The sequence below is a fragment of the Sarcophilus harrisii genome, chromosome 6 (genome assembly GCF_902635505.1).
Source record: "Sarcophilus harrisii chromosome 6, mSarHar1.11, whole genome shotgun sequence".
Taxonomy (NCBI): domain Eukaryota; kingdom Metazoa; phylum Chordata; class Mammalia; order Dasyuromorphia; family Dasyuridae; genus Sarcophilus; species Sarcophilus harrisii.
Window position 1 is genome coordinate 221,414,494 of NC_045431.1, and position 24,468 is coordinate 221,438,961.

A 24,468-nucleotide genomic window follows, 5' to 3' on the forward strand; every position below is an offset into this window, starting at 1 on the left:
AAGATATGATATGCTTGCTTTTATAATATTTTGGTTATTAAAAGGAAATAATTTCATTTTTTTCCACCACCTATGCAATGAAACTTTTCAAATATTTGGGAGCAGCAAACTATGAAACTGGTCTTGTATCACATGTTTGGCTGAACAAGTTAACCCATAGCCAGGGCATTTGAATCCTGTTCTTTTAAATTATCAATAAATGACATGTTCACAATTTTGGGGTCAGCTTCTCCAGAGCCATTTTGGCTCTTGAGATGAGACACAGCACCTACCTTCACTCCAACATTTAATTCAATAAACCTTTGTAAAGTACATACTACATGCAAAGCCCTGTGTTTGATACTAGGGAGACATAAGCAAAAGTAAATGCCAGAGCAAAGAGCTTGGAGTTAAGCCTAGAGGCAATGGGAAGATGGTGACAATTTTAGGGGTGTGGGGAAGACCAGAGGGGCAGTGACATGGGGCCACTCTATGCTTTAGTAATAACAATTTAGTGATTTCGTGGGCGGTAGACTGGAGAACAGAGACAGGAAGCAGGATGAGGAATCCATTGAAACACTGGCACAAGGGAATGAGCACTGGCTCTGGGATTTCATGTTTCACTGAAGCTTATTATATCTATGTGACTCTGGGCAAATTACTCAACCCCACTTTTCCACTTCTGTTTTCTCATCTGTAAAATGAGAGGTCCTTTTATCTCTAAGTTTATGATCTTATTCTACATGTGACATCTTCACTTGACTAACACTGCATTTATTAAACACTTACTACAAGCCAAGCACTATACTAAGCGCTGGAGATATGAAAAGAAGGTGGGGAAGCATTCTGTGCTCTCAAGAACCTCAGAGGATGGAGCAGCAAGGTAGCTCAGTGGGTAGAGAACTGGCCTTGGAATCAGGAGGACTTGATACTTACTAGCTATGTGACCCTGGGCAATTACCTTGCCAAATCCCAATTACCTTGCCAAAAAAAAAAAAAAAAAAAACCTAACAAAAACCAAAAACAACCTCACAGTCTATGGCATAATAGGGAAAGCACTGAACTTAGGAGAATAAAATAAAGATTTGAATCTCAGTTTTGCTATATTGGATAACTGGGAAAATCTTCACTTCTAGTATTCATATGTAACTTCAGGTGACCCTGGGAAACATTCTCATCCTTAGGGTCATACTTCTTGTAAATGTCTAGGGAAGGATTTGAACTCAGAGTCCTGCAGCACCCTATGCATCACAACACTTTTAAAAGTGATAATATATGTAAGTGATTGGCAATAATGTTATCTCCCTATTTCTCTTTTAAATCCAGGTGTGAAGGAGGATAAATGCAGATTTTACTTATAAAAGTTCAGAATCTGTTCCCATGGGCCTTCAAAAAACATTTTATGTATAAAATCTCAGAACAAAATGAAAATGAAAAGCATTTTGTTTTTCTTTATTACATAGATTTGTGCCACATGTTTGCTTTGACCCCAAAGTCTCAGAAAAATACAAGATGGTTATTTAAGCATGGATTCTTGTCTACCCTCATTTCCTCCTTAAAAGCCACTAAGAGAACTGAAATTTTCGCAGGCATCAGTATCACCAACTGCTGGCTCAGAGGAACACAATATTTTGACATTTTTTCCATGGGTTTAAAGAATGAAAGGGAGAAGGAACTTAAGAAGTCCTCTAGAATGCTGTATGGAACACGTTCGAGTGAGGGACCTCGAGGGGATTTGCTAAGGACCCTAATAAATGGTCTTTGAAGGTGACTCAAGATTAACCAGTTGTAAGTAATTCTGTTCTGTAATGGGCTCTATCCATGGTACCAACTGATTCAGAACCTCCAGGTCTTTTAACTTGGAAGGGACCATCTCAAGACTCAAACAATTGTCCCATACATAAAAATAAATGTATGTATGTATATATGACTGAATTTTATAGTCATTCAATCTTTGCTTAAAAATCACCAGTGATGAGAAGCTCATTACCACCCAAAACAATGGATTCTGCTTTTGTATGACAATTCTAATAGCAGGAAAGTTTGTCCTTCTATCAAGGCTAAATCTATCTCTCTGAAACATTTGCCCATTTGTTCCTTCCCCCTAGGGCCAAGAAAATTAAATATAAGCCCTTTTCCATGTGATACCCTTTAGCTATCCTGTCTCCCCTGAGTCTTCTCTTCTCTAAGATAAACATCCTCTCAGTCCAATCCCTATATTGCAGTCTCTCAAGGGCTCATATTCCTCTAGATCAGGGGTTCTTAATCTGGCATCTAGTACTTGTTTTTAATCTTTTGACAATTATTTCACTATAATTGGATTCTTTTGTAATCATACATATTTTATTTTATGCATTTAAAAGTTCCATTCTGAAGAGTCCCCAGGCATTTCAGAACTGATAAAGAGGTCCATTACACACACACACACACACACGCACGCACGCACACACACACACACACACACACAATAGGTTAAGAACCCTTGTCCATGACTTCATTCATATAACAGACATCTTATTTCTTGCCTTCTCAACTGGGGAGGGGAAGGGAAATGAGGAAAGGAGAGAATTTGGAATATAAAATAATTTTTAAAAGAATCCCTGCCTTAAATAACCCCCAGATTATTAATGTGTCTCCTAAAATGTGAAATTTATTTTGCGCTAGACCTATCATTTTATTGATGGAGGTGGATCCCGGTCAGGTATTCCTTCACTAATGCAGACCTAACCCTCTTCTGCAACTTAGAGTACAAGGAAGTTACCTGGGGCCATTGAGAGATTAAATTGTCCAAGGTCACATAACTAGTAGTTGATTCTGAGACCATGTCTCCACCCATTAAGCTAGCTGTCTCTTTTGCTAACTTTTATAAGATGTCACTATACTAATGCCAGGGAGATAAGCTTTGCAGTTCTGTACTGTACTAAGCAGCATCCTTTTCAAAGGATTAAAGGGGAAAATAGTTGGGAAAATCTAGTTTTTCTATATAGAAAAAGCTAGCTTGAATCTTCCACAATCCACAGCCCAATGTTTTACCAGAAAGGAAGAAGACTTTTCTAGTTTTCTGGAGGGAGAATTAAAAACAGCAGGCAGCCTGGGAGTGGGGGCATTTGGTAGGGTGGAATTTCACCCTTTTGTTTCAGTTCTTTGACTTTTGCAGGCAGGCGTTAACCATGAAACAACAGCCATTCTCAGTAACTCGGGGTCAGCCAGAGAACTCTCTTGGTTCAATAGAGGAGCCAGGCTATGAGGCAGGCAGCAGGTGCATGGAGAGGGCTGTAAGGTTGAAATGGAAGGATGTTGGTCAGCTCTGCCTGGGGTTTAGTCCTATGTCAACTGCCCTCATTTCAATTAACCATCCCATGGCTTATCTACTGACCAATGTTCTTTTATTATATAGAATATATATAATATTGAGGGTAGTATAGGGATTTGTTTTTCCTTTCCCCTATACTCGACACAATATGGTAAATCATATTTAGTCAATGCCAGTTAATCTCTTACTTTGATTTCACCAGCTACAAATTTAATTTAGAATAAAAATAAGTTTATAATTTGGAATAATGATAAGCTTAAAGTCAATTATCTTTGAGGTACTTATAATTAGAGGTGGAAGGGATCTCAGAAATTCTTTAGACAAACTCTATGATTTTATGAGAAAATTGAGGCATAGGAAAAGTTAATTATTTCCCCAAGATCACACAGGTAGAAAGCATTAGAGTTGAGATTTGAATCCAAGTCCTGTGACTTCAAAGCAGTGCTCTTATTAAGTCATTTCAATCATGTCCAACTCCTTCTGATCTTATTTTGGAGTTTGTTTGTTTCAGTGTTTCCTTCTCCAATTTTCTTTACAGATGAGGGAACTGAGGCAAATAGGATTAATTGACTTGCCCAGGGTCACACAGCTAGTAAGTGTCTGAGGCCAGATTTGAGCTCAGGAAAATGAGTCTTCCTGATTCCAAGCTCAGTGCTCTATCTATTACTTAGCTTTCCCATGTACCACTTACTATTAGAACACCATGAGATCAGGATCTAAGAATACCCAGGTCCCTTTTGTCAAACTTTGCCACCCCTGTGACACCCTTGCTCAAAGATGGAATGTTGGACAACTTGATTCTGAAAGCCATACTCACGACTTTCACAGTGCTTCCCAGTGTAGCCTGCCAGGCAGGCACACCGATAGGCGCCAGCTTTGTCAAGGAGGCACGTGCCATCATGGAAACATGGCGATGAAGAGCAAGCTATAAGCCAAAAGACAAGAAAGAGTTAGTGCTTATATGTGGGCAAAGTGTGGATCTTTGAAAATGTCTTAGATTCACAGGATGTGAGAGCTGTGAGAGAAATGATTATTTTTCTCTCGTATTAATAACTAATTATTAATAATTAATAATCATATTGATTCAAAGGTTTTCCCCCTTTTCCATTTCTTCATTCAGAAATCAGTCAATATCAATATCTTAGGTAAAGACTTATCCACACCAAGATCTAATCAGACAATAAGAGAAATTCTAAAAGCTAACGGGTGCCTGCTCAGATAGGTCTGTGAAAATGGGGGTCCTTCCTTTTGTCAGAAAAGTGATGTGGAAATGGATAAATCTCTTTGACCAATATTTAGGTTATCTAAGACACATATCTTAAGTCTCTCATTGAAATATAACCCAGTTCCTCATTATAATATTCAATCTTGTATTAATTGTTAACCAATAAGAGTTGATTTCTACCCTTGGGGATACATCCTCTTCCAAGGACATATAAACTATGAGCCCATCATTTTGAAGGATCTTTGATCTAAGAGAGAGATGGTCAAATGATCATCCTTTTAATAGTAAACATGTGGCAAAACTTTGTCTCTCAGATTTTGTTAATGATACAACTAAGAGGGACTATATTAAGTCCACCAGTCAATAAACATTTATTAAAACACCTACTATGTGCCAGGGACTGTGCAAAGTGCTGAAACTACAAAGAAAAGCAAGAGATTTCTCCTGCTCTTAAGGAACTCACAGTCTAACGGGGAGATAACATATAAACAGCTATGTACATAGATGGATAGATATATAGATGTATAGGTAAATATATAGATGGATAGATAGATAGATGGATAAACAGATAGACAGACAGACAGATAGATAATGGAATGGAGATAATCAACAGAGGGAAGGTTAGAATTAAGGGAATTGAAAAAAATTTTTTGAAGAAGGTGGAATATAATCATCTTGACCCAGGAAGCTGAACCAGGAGCAAGAAAAGATGAGAGCAAAAAGTAAACCAGGCTGCCTCTGGCGGTAGTTGACCCTGCCTCATGGGATGTCTTCACCCAAACATGGATGACCACTGGCTAATTACACTGTCCAAAGGATCCTTGTTTGGTTCCTCACAGAATAGATAGACAGTGAGGTCCCCTTCAACTTCCATGGAACCCCTAAATCTGTCTTGAATGTTCTCCCCACTTGCCCCTGCCCCTGGACTTTTCTGGCTTTCTTTAAGACTCCACTCCAATCCCACTTTCTGCAGGGAGCCTTTCTGACTTCATACTCTTACCCCCTGCCCATGTTAATGCCTTTCATTTGAGATTATTTCCCAGTCACACTGATTCTATCTCACACATACAATTTTATGTATGCACACTGTCACCCCCATTAGAATCTGGGCTTCTTGAGGGCAGAGATTATGTTTGCCTTTCTTTATTTCCCTGACATCCTTAGCACAGTGTCTGGCACATAATAAGTACCTAATAAATGCTGGTTGACTGACTGACAATGCTCAAGGTTAAATACCCCTAGCTCCTTTGACCGATCCAGGCGTTGGGGAATGGTGAAACAGGAATAGAGGAGAGGAAGAGGAAGTCTCTCTGCTATCCCCTCTCCCTTTTACTGAATACACTGCTTGTGAAAGCTTAACAAAGTGACCCAAGAGTATGAGATCCTAGGTGGGACTTATTTGAAACCAATGCTAATGGTGGGATCAATCAACATTGATTCTTGGGGAGCTTTTCTCTCTCACTGATGAGCTCAGCCACCATTTTTGGTGACTATTTAGGTTGCTGTTGACAACACAGCATGAGAAGTTTTAATGAGGCTGACAGGAGGGAAGGAAGGCACTCAGGGGGAGATTTGTCTGGGGCACAACTATAAAAGGCCACATTCATTTTAATTCACTTTACCTGTGATCTCTTCAAAGATGGCATGGAACCCATCAAAGTTCTTAGAGCCATCTGACTGAAAGAGGATGTGGAGGGAGGATCCGGTGCTTTGGATGGGGGCTGGCCGCTCATTCCCACAGAAGCGTTTGATTATTCTGCTGTCACTGTTGTCCCCATCCCGGACCTCCACATAGTCATACTGGCACATGTAGTCAAATTCCAGGCTTAACATAACAAATCTGGAAGCAGAGACGGGAAGGGGAGAAGATGACACTGGAGGCAACATTGAATGGGAGCAGGGAGTTCATAAGCTCATAAGATTGAGAGGTGGAAGTGAGTCTTCAAGATTAAATAATCATGGGAACAAATTTATCCATTGACAAATACAGGTTCAGTCCCTATCATGGACAAGGCATTATTCTAGTCCCTTGGGATTCAAAACCAAAAACAGTCTCCACTCTCAAAAATAGTCTTTTGAGGAGACAACATATATGTGTATAAAAACACACATAATAAAGGCAAAATAAAAACATTATAAAATACAATACAATATAATAATAACAATATAATTAATTGACAAAATAAATTCCCCAAGAAGTAGGAGAGTATTAGTAGTTAGGGAGATTAGGAAATCTTTCATGAAAGTAGCATTTGAACTGAATCTTAAAGGAAATTTTAAAAGATGGAAGTGAGGGGGGGAGTGTTTAATACAAAAACAGGAGATGAAGTATTAAGGTATTTTAAGGGTTATCTAGACCAGTGGCATCAATTTCAAAGAGAAACAGAACCAGTAAACTATACATAAGGCTCCCTATAGGCAGTAAAATCAGCTTGGAAAAACACTTGTCAACATTATCTCTCTCTCTCTACCATCTATCTATCTAATCTATCATCTATGTATCATAGATATAGTTATATGTTATACAAATTATATATATATATATGATATGTATACACATATGTATATATAACATATGTAGCTATATAATTATATATATATTATATATGATGTTATGTTCTATTATATTATATATGATGTGATGTTGTATTTGTAGGGCAGGTGCAGGAGATAGAATGTCAGACTTGAAGTCAAGAAGACTCTTCCTTCTTTTAAATATGTCTTCAGATACTTACTACTTGTGGGCAAATCACTTAATCCTATTTATCTCTGTTTCCTAACCTGTCAAATGAGCTGGAGAAGGAAATGGCAGACCAACACATTTGCCAAGAAAATACAAAATGGAGTTGTGAAGGATCAGATATGACTGAAACAAATAAACATAATTGTATTTGTATTTATTTTGTTAAAAATTTCCTTTTATTAAATTTTATTAAAAATTTCATTTTAATCTAGTTCAGATGCTGGCCGGGTGTTTGACACTTTTGAATCTAGTCAACTTCTTCATTTTGAATTTGGTAAAGCTGAAGTTCAAAAAGTTAAAAATAGCTTATTCAAGGTCATTCTTAAGTGTCAGAACCAGAATTTAGAGCTGAGTTTTCTACTCCAAATCTAGCATTCTTACGGCACTAATATTGTTGCCTCAATCCTTTCATCTCATAAATGAGGAAACTTAGGAAAAGAGAGGGAACATGAGCACAAGGATGTTGATTAATAGAGTCTGAGCACAGACCCACATTTTCTGACTCAAAATCCAGGCTTCTTTCCATCCTTCTCAGACAATCAAAAAATCACAGAGTGGGAAGAGACATTGGGAGCCATTAGTGAAAGCCCAGCTTCTATGCACAGCACTAGGGGCCTGTCTTTGGCTAATGGGAATGGATATGTCTAGAAAGAAGACATTTATCTCACAACTACATAAAGATGAAGCAGCCACATGAGAGTGGCAAAAAGACAGGAGACAGGAACTCCATAATTGGGAGGTTGACAAATATAAAGATGGAAACTTTCAATGTTCTCCATTCAAGGCTTCTACATATACTTAAGAAACAGAGTAAATCAGAGTCACCATATGGAAGGCAGAGTGTTAGTTCTGTATGTAAATGTGTCTGCCACAGGAGATAAAAAACATGCAAGATCCTAGAGCTTAGTGTAATCCTAGAACTCATTTAACCTCCTCATGTTTACTGAGGAGGAATCTAAGGTGAAGAGAAGGCAAAGAATCAGCAAACAATTATCTAGTGATAGTGTCCAGTCTATAATCCTGGACCTCTTGATCCTCAAAACATAGTGTTCTTTTACCTTTCAAATAGGAAAATTCTGTACATCACAGTACTGGGAATAGTATATATATATATTAGGAATTATATATATATATATATATATATATATATATAAATTCTTTATAATTTCTACCATCCTCTAATGGATCAGAAAACTCCATGGCCAAGGTCAACAAATACTGTCATACTCTTTTTTCACAGTCTTCCTCTTACCCATTCTTATAAATCAGACAGCTTTTGGTCCTTACCAAACTCACCTGGAACCTACAATAATTGCACAAAGTCCTGCATGCACATTCCTACCACCACTACCTTGACATAGATATACATTGACACATACATACATTCATCACCTAAACAATAAGATACAAATGTGCAACATGCTCAGAAAACCTCCAAGAACTATGTAAATAATAGCTTTTATTATTGATTGAGACAATTCCTCACTGGGTGTGCCCTATATCAATGAATCACAGCTCTGGACCAATAATAATGATCATAAAAATAATTGTTGTTTTTTAACATTTAAAGGTTTATGGGAAATGAGAAAACTAAGACTCATAAAATTTGAGTGACTAGCTCAGAGTTACACACAGCAAATAAGTATGAAAATCAGAAGATCTAAGTTCAATTCCTAATTCTAAAACTGGAGCTTTTTCCCTCATATCTCATAGTACAGGCATTTTAGAGAGGCTGAATAATATAGAGAGTTGAGAGCTAAACTTGACATCAAAAAGACTTGGGTTTAAATCCTGAACTAATACTTGTTAGTTGTGTGGTCATGGATATGTCACCATGGATAAGAACTGAGCTTCAAGTTCTTTATTTGGTTGAAAGAGAGAGAGACAGAGAGACAGAGAGACAGAGAGAGACAGAGAGAGAGAGAGAGAGAGAGAGAGAGAGAGAGAGAGAGAGAAGGATGCCTGTGATACTAAGATCTCATTATTTTTGTGAGGATAAAATGAGAGAAGGCACATAGAGTATTACATAAAGATCAGCTCTCATCACCTACATCATCCAACATGGCAACTCCCATCACTTATGGTGTATAAAGTGCTTTCCTGAACACAATGTGTAAGAGAAGAAAGTAGTATTTCACAAACATGAATCTCATCCCCAATTTTAGTGACACCAATTCTCACACATAGCTACTGAATATCAGAGCACTAGAATCCTGAAGTCTTATCTCAACCAGACCACTAACCTCTATTCGTTATTATACGTAGCATTTCTTGCTTTTTTTGACTGTATTAAACTAGCAAATCGCAGTTGACCACAACTCTAGTTATATTTTTTCATAGAAAACCAAACAGAATACCAAGGATGTGAGAGATTCGTAGCAATGGTTGCGATGTGGCTGGCCACATAAACAAAGAGGGACAGGAAGCAAGCCACACAGTACTTGGGCAGGAGGAGGGGAGGGAGAGCCATGGCTTAAAAGCAAAAACACACACAACCAAAACCCCCCCAATCTTGGCTAACAGCCAGCACCTAAAGGTCCTCTCTGATAAAGGCTCCATCCCTTTTGTTTAATTTAGAAATGAAACCGAAATCCTTCTGAGACAGCTGCCTTCTTACTCAGTGAGAATGCCCCCATCTGCTCCTCATGGGATTTGGAGACTCAGATCTACAAAAGCAAAATGAGACTGAAGAGGTATATGGAGAAGCTATCAGGATTGAAAAGAATGGAGCCCTGGGCCATTCCACCCCAGCCTCCCTGTGATGTGCCAGCAGCCTGGGAGAGGAGACGCCATATATTACAGAACAAAAAAAAAATGGAGGTGAAGATTCCAGGAAGAAGATAAATAGCGGAGGAACCCCAGGATGAATGTATCAACCAAGGCTTGCTGTGCTGGGTTCCCAGAGGATGTACAGCCAGGGGGAGATTGATTTGCTTTTGGCAAAGGCTGGCAATATTACAGTCATTAATGAAGATAGAGCAGTGCTCTCTCAGCTGCACACTTATACGCATGTGCGTATGCACACACACACATACAACATTGCTACCTTTGTTTTGCAAGCATGGGCATTCTAGCTCTCTAAAAGGAGACAGAATTAAGCCGCTTCTGCCCTTGTTCTTTAGCCATCAGGAGTCAATGTCTCCACAGCTCCAGTCCCTGAATCTGAGACCACGGCCTACTTTACCCAATGAAGGCAATAGCTACCTGTCTTCCTCAGGACTTAGCATAGTACAAATAGTCAGCACTTAATAAATGCTTAGATTTATTTGACTATGTTATAAATGTTGATACCATATTTTCATAGGATAAGATTGCACACTGTATTACAATGAAAGGAGCAAAGAACTTGGAATCACAAGTCCTGGGCTTCTCAGATGTCAGAGAAACGGTGCTACAGGACCCAACTGGGTCCATTTGGCTTGATCTCTCCAGTTGGTGATACATTGCTGTGCAGTTTTTAACATCTGCCCTCACTGTCATCTAGCAAATTCAGACTCTGGCATCTAGGCCCAGTAGGGAAGCTTGAGCCAGCTCCCTCCTTCATATCCATCCTTCTCTCTGTTCCCTAACCTAACTTGCCACTCCCAGAACAGCTCAGTACAGTGTACAGTACATACATAAGCCAAGTAGTTCCAGGATGATGATCGAGCAAGTGAAGTAGGATCATGGGATCCAGACTTTAAAGTGGGCAAAGATTTCAGAAGGAGGCCATGAGGAATGCCAAGGGAACAGAGATGGCAGAGAGACACCAACAGAAAAGAAGGAAGGAAGGAAGGAAGGAAGGGAAAGAAAGACAGAGACAGAAAAAGATAGAGACACTCACACCGAGAGAGAGAAAGAGATAGATAGACACAGAGACAGAGAGACTTAGAGAGATAAAGACAGATACCCACCCACAAAAAAAGACAGAGAGAGAAAAAGACAGTGAGAGAAAGACAGATACTTACCCACAAAAAAAGACAGAGAGAGAAAAAAGACAGAGACAGAGATAGCGAGATACAGAAACAGAAAGACTGAGAAAGACAAAGAGGGCAGGAGGAAGGAAAGGAAGGAAAGAAAAAGAGAGATAGAAACAGAGAGATACACATGCACATATATAGGGAGAGACAGACAAAGAGAAAGAGATAGACATAAATAGAGACAGAAAGAGACACACACAGAGAAAAAGAGACAGAAAGATAAACAGAGAAAAAGAGAGAAGGAGGGAGGGAGAGGGAAAGAGAGGAGAAAAAAAGAGAAAGAGAAAAGACAGAGACATGGAAATAAAGATATGAACTTCCCTCCCCCATTAATCCCCATTCATCTTTCCTTGTTAAAGGAACATGAGGCTGAGACAAGACTGGCGAAGCATGATGTCTTCCAGGTGAGCCCTCTTACCCAGAACTATGACATTGGAGAGCATGATATAGTGACAAGTAGGTGGTGCAGTGGATTTGGAGTCAGGAAAACAAGTTCGAATCCATCCTCGGACCCTTACTAGTTATGTGATCTTGGACAGGACACTTAACCTCTACCCAACTCAGTTTCCTATTCCGCAAAATAAGAATAAGGATAGCACCTAGCAATTAAACAATTTTGACAAAACACTTTGCAAACCTTTAAGTACTATATAAATTCTAGCTATTATTATTATTTCTTGTATTATTTATTGATAGAATATTGGACCTGGCACCATGAAGTCCTGGGTTTAAATAGTGTCTCATATACCTGTTAACTACATGACTTAAGCAAATCAAGCTCTTTTTCCAAGCCTCGGTGTGCTCCTCTGTATAGTAATAGCACTTGCCTTGTGCATTAAGAAAAAAAGCTAAATACTGTAGGTAAAATGCTTTGCAAACCTTCAATGTCAACTATTTTTATGACAGTATTGCAATCATCATCAATAGTGGCTCCTTCTTTAATTTCCACTTTGTTTCTTTCCTTCTTTAATAAAAGAATTATTATTACAAACTGCACGTTCACAGGTAGAAAGCCTCTCTCTATTGAGAGTTACTATACTTGCAGATTCTCAGATTTGGGGATGGAGTAGAGTGAGTGAGAAAATCCTCCAAAAGGTCTGTTTTAGCACAAGAGAGGCTAAAATTACTGAAGTCAGAGGATGATATCAAGGCGAGTTGCAGCCATAAAATCACAGGGAATGAAAGGAGGGTTCAATACATATTATCTCAGTAGTTATTAAGATCCTGGTGGGAACGGCCCTTTCCCAGAGGTCACCAGGTTCAAACCCCCTGTTTCCTTCTCCTTAGCCAGCAATTACTTCTGTAGATCTCTGGGCTTCAGAAATTTGCCCTTGACTGCGTACCTTAGCTGGATGATGAACCCAGGCTTAGCATGAATGGTCCACTCACAGTGAGCATTCAGGGGATAACTTTCTAGTAGAATCTGGCCTTTCGGCACCCGCAGGACTTGACCGCACCCTGGAAAGAGAGAGTAGAAATTAAGTAAGGTGATGAGCCACAGGCAAGTTAGGAAAGTAGAGTAGAATGAGGGAGAGAAGAAAGATCATCACAATTCATATTTGTATAATACTTTGTGCTTAAAAAGTTCTTTCTTTGCAATATCGCTGAGAGGTAAGCAGTGCAAACATTATGGACCTCTCTGAGCCTCAATTTCCCCATCTGCAAAGTGGGGATAAATGACTTGTCCAAACTCATAGTTAGAGCTGGTAAATGAGATCCTAAGATTTGAAGCTAGAATTTTAAAGATAATTTAACTTCTCACTTTACAGATAAGGGAACTAATTAAGACTTGGTGAGGTTAAGAGATGAATGACTTGTCCAAAGTAATAGAGCTGGTAAATGAGATCCTAGGATTTGAAGCTAGAATCTTAGAGATAATTTAGCCTCTCACTTTACAGAGAAGGGAATTAATTAAGATTTAGTGAGATGAAGAGCTCACCCAGCTACTAAGTGGCAGATCTGGACCTCAAATCCATTGCCTTTTTTATTTTTACCATGTTTTGTCTAGAGGCATCTAGGTTACACAGTAAAGACAGAGATAAAGATAGAGACACACTGAGAGAGAGCAAGAGAGACAGAGACAGACAGAGAGAGTGAGACAGAGAGATAGATAAAGACAGATACCCACCCACAAAAAAAGACAGTGTTAGGTTTAGAATCATGAAAACTTAGGTTCAATTCCTATCCCAGATAATTACTAGCTATGCGACCTTGGGCAAACTACTTAACGTATGTTTCCTCAGTTTCTTCAATTATAAAATGAGAATAATAGTACCTATTTCCCAGAGGTGTTAGGAGTCTTAAATGAGCTAATATTTGTAGTGGTTGGTATGTTTTAAGTGTGTTTAATTTCCTTCTCATGTTTGGAAGGGCCTTCAGAGAGCATTTAGGTCCATCCATACCAAAGCAACAATCTTATCAGATTCTCTGACAAGCAGTCAGGATAGAGAGCAGCATGAGCAGCATGAACAAGATGCCTTCTGTGGACACTTAGGAGCCTCTGTGGCCTAAACCCAGAAATCTCTGCTTCTCGACAACAATGTATAGTCAACAGCAAGATCATTTCCATAATAACCACTCTCAGAGTCTCAGATTTTGCTTCTGCCAAAAAGGGGTATATGACTTGTCCAAGATCACACATTTGGGGACTGGTATCATGAATGGTGGACAATTTACCAGCATGCCCTGCAGGTTAAAAAAAATCCTACAAGTGCCCAGCCAGACACAATCTGGTGGCTGGAGTTACAGACAGCAGAAAGTCACTACCTTTCTAAAACTGACAGGAAAACAAATCCCCACCACAGAGACATAAAGCTCAAATTGTCCTGGATAATTCAGGCTATCCAATTCAATAATTATAGTGGAACTGGAGCATCATCACAGATGAAACTATGGCTCATAACCACTCATACATAAAATGGAGCTAGATGACTTTCCCACAGTCATACACAATAATGGAGGAGTCATGTAGTTTCAAGCTAGGAAAGATCTTGGAGCCAGGGTCCCCCTTCTCTCCATTGACACTGCCTTCATTATAGTGCAAGCCCTCATCACCTTACACCTGGAATATTGCTGAGAGATCTGCCAGCATTGTGTCTTTCTCCTCTCCAATGCATTCTCCATTCCAAGCGATTGTCCTAACGACCATGACACCCAATAAACTCCAGTTGCTCCCTTATATCTCCAGAAGCAAATGCAAAATCCTTTGCTTAACATTCAAAGCCCTCCAAACCTAACCCCATCTCGTCTCTTTCCAGTCTTCTTAGACCTTCCTTCCACCATATAAATCCTACCAGATCTCCAATCCAGTAATACTGGCCTCCTGGCTGTTCCACGACCAAAACACTTCATCTCTCATCTCTGGGCATTCTCTCTCTCTGGCTCTGTCCCCCATCCCTAGAATGTCCTCCTTCTTCATCTCTACCTGCTGGCTCTCCTGGCTCCCTTTCAGCCCCATCTACTTCAAGAAGTCATTCCCAATTCTTCTTAATTCTGAGCCTTCTCACTATTAATTATTTTCTACTTATCCTGTATACAGCTTGCTTTGTATACACTTGTTTGTCTCCCTATTAGACTGGAAGCTCCTTGAGGGCAGAGATTGTCTCTTTTTGTATTGCCAAAACTTAGCGTAATACCTGAGTTATAATAAGCACTAAATCAATGCTTATTGATTGACTGATTCACAAACTCTTTGTGCCTCATTTATAAAATAAAGGGGTTGGATTTCATAGCCCCTTTTTAGTTCAAAATAACTAACATTTATATGTGACTTTAAGGCTGATGAAACACTTTCTCCATGTTTCCTCATTTGACCCTTGCAATAATGTTGTGAGGAAGATATAATTGCTACTATTTCTGCTCTCATGATCACTTGTTTTGCAGAAGAGAAAACTGGGGTACAAAGAAATAAAATGCTTTGTTTGATGTCATGCAATAGTCAATGGAAAAGGGACTAGAACTCGGGTCTCCAAAGTGCTTCAACTTTTTAAGAATGAAATCAGGGAAGTGAGTTTCACTTAGGATTTTCTGAACCAGTCCATCTCTCTCTCCCCTTCCACTACACACATGGAAGAAGTAAGATTTCCCACCCCAAGGGACAGATAGGCTTGAGTGAACATCCTCATTAAAAACAAAACTCATTTTCTCCCTCTCTCTCTCCCTGGACAAATCCCATCCATCATTCCTCCCCTGCCTATTGTGGAGCTTGTAAAATGAGATGCCACACGAGGGACAAAACAAGAAAAATGCTTCTTGGATACATTGGGCCCCCTTAGAAACTGGAAGCTCCCTCAGAGCCCAAGTCCACAATCCCCAACTGTCTTTGCAAACATACTAGAAACAGAGACGTGGGGAAAGAGAGCCAGACCACTGGCTTCTACTTGTGTCCTTGGGTAATCTTGGGGATTTCAGCCTCTCTGGACCTCAGTTTCCTCATTTGTAAAATCAGAGTTTGGGTAAATAAACTTTGATATGTGTTCTCTAATTAATTTTTTTCTATGAGTTATGAATATTTTCCACTTTGGTCCTTCAAGATATAAGGCTGCATCCTTCAGAATCCCCTGTATCCCCCAAATCCAGGAGTGGGCCATTGTAGAAATCTAAACAAGAGAGAATGAGGCAAGGAAGCAAATAAAGATTTGACATCAGGTCCAAGAACAGAATGGGTTGGTGGATCCTTCCTGCTGGATATGTTTAAGCAGATCTTGGACAGCTTCTTATTAACTGTGCCATCATAGGGATTCCTTTCAAGTGTATATTGAACTTGTTGGCCACTGAGGTTCCTTCCAACTAAATCCTGTTTTAGGGCAGGGGACGTGGAAATAGAGAAAAGGGAACAGATGAGAGGTGATGTGGGAGTAGAAACTCCAAGATGTGCCTGCTGATTGGATGTGGGAGGTGAAGGAGAATGTGGAGTTGAAAATGACTCTGAGGAACCTGGGTGAGTGGAAGTATGGGATGGGGTGGGGGCAATCAAACCTAGGATCTCTTGTCTCAAATCTGGCTTTCTTTCTTCCATAATATCACCACCCTGCCCATATCATTAAGATGCAGCCTTGATTCCAAAGCCTATCACAATCCTCCTTCCCACACTGAAGGGGAGGAAAGACCTGGCCCCAGGATCGGTGTTAGCTTCCAAGCAATCCGGGACAAAAGCTACTTCTTGGAAATGGGCTGGATGCAAGAGGGTGTTGGACGGTGGAGACTGCGAGGTATGTTTGTGGAGGGGGTGGGTGATTTACTCAGAGAGAGTTTCCCTTTTATTTTGATTTTGGACAACGGGGCTCCTTTAGTTCTGTTTGTCCCCTCCTTCCCTCTTCAAGGGACGGGAAAGGTCAGGAGTCTGGGGAGCCCTGAACATGGAGGGGGAGGGAATACTAACCACCTTTCTGTTGAGAGCCGAACAGTGAAAACAGCCTGTGTGTCCTTGCCAAGGAAGTACCAGTGGCCAACCAAGCAGGTGGTCCTAAGTCTGAAGGGAACTCTTGGAGAAGTGCCTTGGAGGGACATGCTCAGATTTACCAATGATCGCTTGCTTTAGAAAGGGGGGAGGCTTTCTGGAGTGAGAAGGACAGATTCCCCTTGCTCTTACATCCTGCACACATCCTCCAGTCCCAAGGAAGAGGGATGGCCCAACATCTTCCTTTCCCGATACAAATCAAAAAACGCTCATCCCGCCTCTCTTTCCAAAACAACTAGAGTGCTGGAAGGATTCCAACTCAAGTTTACACCCATGGCAATCAGCAAGATTTTGATTCTCTCTTCCTTTGGGTGGGAAAAAAAGGGAGACAGAGAGACATAACACACTTCTACAGAGTATTTTTACATCTTCCTTCTCAAAAAGAAAAGGGTAAAAAAAATCCATAACCCCCAGAAATTTTTAGAAAAGAAAATCAGTTAGACTGGATGGAATTTGAAGAAAATAAAAAAGTCAGCTTTGATTCTTGTTTTGGGGTTTGCTTGTTTTTTTTCTCATTCAGGAGTATCTTCTACAAAGACGTAGATAAACAAAGTTTGAATTCTACAACCCAGTAAGTCTTATAAACATTCAGTGTTAAAAAGAGAATAATCCAAGGATTTATTCATTAAGCATTTATTAAGCACCTGCTGTATTCAAAGCTCAATTCTACTCTTCCTCTTCCTCTGTCTATTTGTCTCTCTAATACACACACATACACACACACACACACAGAGAGAGAGAGAGAGAGAGAGAGAGAGAGAGAGAGAGAGAGAGAGACTAAAACTTAGCAGTCTGCTCTTGAGTTTTTATTCTACTCTGGAAGAATAGAGAGTAGAACATGTTATTTCTGTCGGGGAAAACTGGATTAATCTGAAGCAGTGCTACCACAGGAAAGGGAACAATGACAAGGGAGATGTTCAGGACCCCTGATTAGCAATCAATACTGAGGGAACAGTAGGAAGACTGGGAACTGGATAGAAACTTTATCGATTCCACAAATAGTTAAGTCAGTTCAGCACAATCTGCCTACTAATGAGATGTTCTCCCTTTCCCAAGACAAGTTAAAATGGCTTACAGTAGAGGGCCATGCACTTGACTTAACACTGACTTCTGGGAGATGCAAACTCAATACCAGATCATTGCAGAAATCCTACTCCATTATTTTCCCTGCAGGACTGTCTAGACCCACAACCAGTTTAGCCATTTTTAAACAAAAATGATTATTTTTTTCTCCTTTACTGAATTTAACCATTTTGACTCAACTGACCCAAATATTGACCAAGGTCTTTTTTTTTTTTTGCTTTGGTTTTAACAGCATTCATCATTAGACACATGAATTGGCATAAACAGCCAATTCAATCCAGAACTAGCGTGGGCATAGAGACACCATCTGGAACTCAAACTCAGATCATTTCAGCAGCTTGGAAATATACCTGATTCGGTGCACTACAACAAGTTATTCTTTCAATTTAACTCCATTCTCCAATCATTATTAAGTACCTATTGCATAGCAGAAGAGGGTTTGAACCTCTGGTAGTAAAGGCTTAAACTTTATGCAATTACCAACTCTGCCATCTTAACAACCCTATTCTTGAGGAGGTATATAAATTGAGTTAGGATATTGAGATGTATTCAATTTATACTAGATGCTGATGATACAAAATTATAAATAAAAAAGTCCCTGCTTTCAAGGAGTTGATATTCTTCTAAGCAAATACAATTAATATCAACAATAATAATGATAACACTCAGCATCATACAATGATTTAAGGTTTACAAAGTCTTACAAATATTATCATTTTATAAATATTATTGATAAAATTGATAAATATTACTGTAATACTTAATGTAGAAATATTATTTTATAAATAAAACATTTATCTCCAAGACAACTCTATGAATTAAATACTGTGATTATTTCCAAATGATAGATGAGGAAATGAGGCTAGGGATCAACAGTTAGTAAAATTTGAGGTCAGATTTAAATTCAGGGCTTCCTGATTTCAAGTCCATTTCTCTATAATCTGTATCATCCAACTGACTTTGAATATTAGCAGCAGAAATAATAATAGTTACCTGGGGCAGGATTTAAAGTCAGGTCTTTCATCTAAGTCCAGAATTCTATCCAGTAAACAAAGCATTGAACAAAGGAGCCTAGATTTAGTTAGGAGTGACTTTAGGGGTCATTAAATTCTACTCTATTTTACAAAGCAGAAAACAAATCCAGAAAGGTCACCCTGACCAAAGCCTCACAGTTTGCAAGTAAATAGTAAAAGCAGGTCCTAAAATGAGGTTTTCTGCCTTCAAATCCAGATTTGTGTCATACTGCAGGTAATTGTACTTGGATGAATAGATGCTAAGAGTATACCAGGTAACACAGATTATTGTCAAGAAGGAGAGAAGGAGTAAGCAGAGGGAGTGATGGGTAAGCTTTCCTTTGAGGAAGCAAGGGATTCCACAAGGGAAGGGTGAAAAGGGAATTCACTGAAAATATAAGTGACAATCTGGACAAAGGTTTGGAGGTAGGAGATGCACTATTGCATATCCCAAATAAACTTGGTTTATTTGACTAGAAAAGGAAATGAAAGAAAAGAAGGAATATGAAATAGGACTGAAAAAATAGATTGGCAACAGATTATCAATCACCCCATCAGCATTTAAAAGTGTCTTCTATTGTGGCACTGTGCTAGGGTTTTCCATGTCAGTCTGAAGATTTTCCATTTTATCCTGGAATAGTCTCTGAAAATTGGGGACCAGGGAAGTGATATGATCAAATGTGTGTTTTGGGAATACCGATTTGGAAGTTGTGTGGTAAATGGATTGAAGATATGGACTGAAAGAGAGATCAATTAGGAGACTATTGAAATAGTCCAGGAAGGAGCTGATCACCATCCTCCCCCCTAGTGTTCCTAACTTTCTGTGGCTTGGGCAGCCTAGAAGCCACGTAGGATGCTGGGGGATGAAGGAAGGATGTCCGGCCTCTTTCCCTTTTCCCTTAACTAAGGTGTTTGACTAGGGCTTGAGTGAGATGGGGATTAACAGTTCTGCTCCCTCTGAGGAGACAGATTACCGCCAGACCCTCCTATCTGCTTTGTCCTCCCATCACTCCCCGTGCCCTTGGGGCTTCCAGGCTTTTACTCAGCTGCTGAACTTTCTTTTAGATGCTGTTTTCCTCACTTAGTAGGTGAGCTCTTCAAGAATAAAGGACTTCCCACTGGAACATCAGGGCTCGACACAAAATATAACCTGACGGACGCTTTGTCATTCGCTCACAACAAAGATGGTGGGAATGGCAAGAAGAGGACAGTTGTGAGCCTTGCGAAGGCACAATCGATAAAAATGGGAAATAAGAAGGGGGAACTAACAGACTATGATGATGATGATGATGATAAAAGGGCCATGCACAACATGCTGCTGCGTACAATGCAATATATACACATGTACAAGGAACATACATGTGCATTAGCACGCACTCACAAGTGCACACGGCGGGCCTGCTCCCACAGAGAGATGAACGACTCACATGAGAACTAGTGCTCACACGTGCAGACAGACACAAGTCTGCCCAGTGTATGTGCGTCCGTATACATGTCTGCCTGAACTAGGTAGCCATGTGCACGGAATCCTGTCTTGTTCTCTTTGTCCACTGTGGAGGAAACAGTTTAAAAATCCATTTCAAGCTTCCTGCTTCTTTTCCTCAAGCTCATGAGGAAAGCCCCCTCCAGAAGCCCAGGTAGATGAGACTGGAGACCCTCATGGCTCCAAGGATAGGCACCCGGAGCAAGATGAGCCCCTTTTCAATGACTCCATCAGTGAGTTTCTGAACCTCCCTGAGAGAGGGACACCAATCCACAAACCAATATCTTTGAGTTCCATTAATAAAGGTTGCTCTCATTCTCTTTTTCTCCCTCTCTCCCCACTCCTTGTCTCTCCATCTCTTTCCGTGTCTGTGTGTGTCTCTCTTTCTGTCTCTATCTCTCCCTCTCTTCTCTCTCTCTCTCTCTCTCTCTCTCTCTCTCTCTCTCTCTCTGTGTGTGTGTGTGTGTCTGCCTGTCTGTATCTCTCTTTGTCTCTCTTCTCTCTCTCCCTTTCCCTCTCTTCCATTCTCTCTCTCTCTCTCTCTCTCTCTCTCTCTCTCTCTCTCTCTCTCTCTCCCTTTCCCTCTCTTCCATTCTCATTCTCTGTCTGTCTGTCTGTATCTCTCTCTGTCTCTCTCCTCTCCTTCTCTCTCTCTCTCTCTCTCTCTCTCTCTCTCTCTCTCTCTCTCTCTCTCTCTCTCTCTTTCTCTCTCTCTGTCTCTCTCTCTCCTCCCTCCCCCTTCATCTCATTCCCATCATTCTTGGCTCTGACTCCTGGAGTTGGCCATATCAATCTTCCCTCTGCTTCATGTTCAAGCTCTGCAAATATTTTTAGACATTGGTCATTATTCCCTCTTCCAGATCTTTAGTCATCTCTTGGACAATGGGCAAATCTCTCCTGTAATCTTTCCTCAAAAACCCTGAATCATTTTTGGGCTGATTTCTGAGTCTTGAGGGTCCCTGAAGGATCTTGAGAATCAGAAATAGCTCAACATGAAGCTAGAGGTGTGGTCTTTTATATCATTCTACTGTTCTCTCTCACCCAGTCTTCTTCTTTTTAGGGAAGATAAAATATCCAGTATCAGGTCTAAGTTAAATAAGTGTAGGTCCATTAGATCAGAAATATTTCTTTATTTTTCTAGGCCAAGCATTTTTAAGGGGAAAATATGGACTTGACTTTAGAATTCAGTTCCTGTCCCTCCTGGATTTTCTGGGATTTCACATGGCATTGAAATATTCCATAACTTGACTCATGTTATTTTCTTGGGCTACACTGGGTGATCTGAAGTTCAAGAGGGAAGTAATCATCTTTTTCTAGGAATATAAAGTACCCACCACAGCAGCTATGATTCAGTATTATTAACATACTCGACTAAATCCACCAGGAGGCAATCTGCTGTGATAGTAGAGAGGCCAAAATGAGCAAATGGAAAATGGCCTGGTTATTAGAATCTCAGAAACATGACCACCACAATAACAATCGGGTTAGATTTGGGCAAAGTGATTATTGCTGTCTTGTGAATTCTGACCCCCTTTCTCTTTCTTCTAGTGCTCCTTCCTATTCCCTAGATCCCCACTGACTCCATCACAATTCTCTTCCACCATCATCCAAATCTCCTTAGCCAACAACCATAAAGTGTTTTATAAACTCATGTGCAACTCCTGGAAACTTTTGTCTTTTAAGAGGGGAAAATTTTATGACCCAAGAAATGAGGTTTGTAATAATGGTAGAATTTTAGAAATTAGCAAAAGTTTTGTGAGTTTTAGTCTTGTGAGTCACAAGGGACTTCAAAAATAATCTAGTCCGTTCCACTCATTTAGAGATGTTAAAACCAATGGCCAGAAAGGTTGTGATTTACCTAAGGTCGGAAAAAGAAAGACCAGTTAGAACTTATTTATTGGCTCAAAATTTAATTTTTAAGGAATGAAGGAAGGGGAAGGAAGAGAACAAGAAGGAGGAGAGGGAGAGGAGAGGAGAGAAGAGGAGAGGAAAGGAGAGGAGAGGAGAGGTCACCACATGTTCTGGCAACATAAGACTTTTTCTGGAGAGCCACATAGGAGATCTCATAATAAAGAGGAAGATAACCAATCAAAAACTTTTCTGACTGGGCATTCCCTCCTTAATTCTTTATGGGGGCTGAGGGCTGGAGGGTTGCTTGAGTTTGGGAGTTCTGAATTACAGTGAGTTCATGATGCTGACTGTCTGTTCTAAGTCCAACATTAATGTGGGGAAGCCCCAGGAACTGGAGCCATCAGGCTGCCTAAGGAGTGATCAATTGAACTAGAGTAGAAATGGAGCAGGTTAAATCTTCCATACTCATCAGTAGTGAAATTAAAATGGTCACTGCACTTTCAACCTGGGTGAGATAGGGGAAATCCTGAAAAGGAAGAAGGGAAGATGAAAGAAAAGAAAAGGAAGGGGAAAAGAGAGGGAGAATGGGAGGGGGAGAGAAAAAGGAAGGAAAGAAAGAAGGAAGGAAGGAAGCAAGCAAGGAAGGAAGGAGGGAGGGAAGGAAGGAGGGAGGAAGGAAGGAAGAAGGAAGGGAGGGAAGGAAGGAAGGAAGGAGGGAGGGAGGGAAGGAAGGAGGAAGGAGGAAGGAAGGAAGGAAGGAAGGAAGGAAGGAAGGAAGGAAGGAAGGAAGGAAGGAAGGAAGGAAGGAAGGAAGGAAGGAAGGAAGGAAGGAAGGAAGGAAGGAAGGAAGGGAAGGAGGGAGGAAGGAAGGAAGAAAGGAAAGGAGGGAAGGAGGGAGAGAGACAGAGAGACAGAGACAGAGAGAAAAAGTTTTCTGTTGGGTTGAGACTGCAAAAGGATTAAAATAATTTTGACATCATCTCTTCCATTTTGATTTCTACTTTCTAGAAGAAAAAATAGCACTAGTCTGACTAACAGAACAGGACAAGCCACTTGTCCAGCCGCTCTCTGAAAGCACTGCTCAGCGTGCCATCTAGTGGGGAAATCATCGAACTTACCCTTAATAGATGTTCCCCCCTGTTGTTTGGGCTTCCCCCAATTGGGGCTTCTTGAAAAACCATTTGTCAAGGAAAGAAAAGCGAACCAGGAAACATTCCATAAAGGCAAATAATTCAAATAAAACTGAAAAGAAAGCTGTGTTTAAGAATATTTGGAAAAACCTTTGGTTCTGATTTCTTTGTCTCTCTTATCTCTGTCTCTCTCTATTTTCATTTCTCTGTTTCAGTCTTTCCTTCTCTCTCTCTCTCTCTCTCTCTCTCTCTCTCTCTCTCTCTCTCTCTCTCTCTCTCTCTCTCTCTTTCTCTCTCTCTTTCCTCTCTCTCTCTCTCTGTGTTTCTCTCTCTGTCTCTCTGTCTTTCTCTCTCTCTCTCCCATCTCTCTTTCTGTTTCTCTCTGTGTGTCTCTCTTCTGTCTTTCAATCTCTTTCTCTAACTGTCTCTGTCCATCTCTGTCTAGCTGTCCCTGCCTCCATTTCTTTCTGTCTCTCTTTTTCTTTATTTCTCTATTTGTCTGTCTCCTGCTTCATGTCTATTTATTCTCCTGTCTCTTTTTCTGAATCTCTCTGTCTCTTTCTGTCTCTTTGTCTCTCTAAAGCCAAGCAACTATCAAAAGAGATTAGGCAGAGTTTCTCCTGGTACCTGATCTATTAAAATGTAGCTCAGCAGATCCCCAAGCTTCCCTGTAGCTTTCCTTTCCAGTCTCTGGTATAGTAGAAAGATCACTGGTCTGAGAATCAGAAAGACCTGGCGTTCTTCTGTGTGATCCTGGACACCTGTGAGACCAGGCGGCCCAAAGGGAAAAGCTGTGGATTTGGAACCACTGGGTGGGCCCTGCCAACTGACTCCCTGTGTGACTCAACGTTTCTGGTCCTCAGTTTCCCCCTCTGGAGTTGCATTCAATGTCAGCACTACATATTTTCCATGACCTCATTTCTCTTGTTTTCCCAATCTGTCACAGAGAGGGTTGGAATATCAGACTTCTTAGGTGCCTTCTGGGTCTAACCCTATTACTCCAGTTCCCCAGTTGTAGAATGTATCAGGGGTCCTCAAACTTTTTAAATAGGGGGCCAGTTCACTGTCCCTCAGACTGTTGGAGGGCCGGACTATAGTAAAGACAAAAACTTTGTTTTGTGGGCCTTTAAATAAAGAAACTTCATAGCCCTGGGGGAGGGGGATAAACAACCTCAGCTGCGGGCCGTAGTTTGAGGACCCCTGAGTAGATATTTGCCCTGCCCAGTGCTCT

At 40.4% G+C, this 24,468-nt stretch overlaps 1 protein-coding gene across 2 annotated transcripts in view; it reads right to left on the bottom strand.

Annotated features, from left to right (window-relative positions):
• PAMR1 (peptidase domain containing associated with muscle regeneration 1) overlaps positions 1-24,468 on the bottom strand; it is a 98,850-nt gene that overhangs the window by 36,017 nt on the left and 38,365 nt on the right. For both annotated transcript variants that reach the window (XM_003773693.4, XM_023506333.2), the window contains exons 4-6: positions 12,563-12,677; positions 6,140-6,357; positions 4,110-4,217 (exon numbers count right to left, since the gene is read on the bottom strand). In XM_003773693.4, coding sequence (XP_003773741.4) covers positions 4,110-4,217; positions 6,140-6,357; positions 12,563-12,677 — 441 coding nt within the window. The remainder of the gene's footprint in view (positions 1-4,109; positions 4,218-6,139; positions 6,358-12,562; positions 12,678-24,468) is intronic.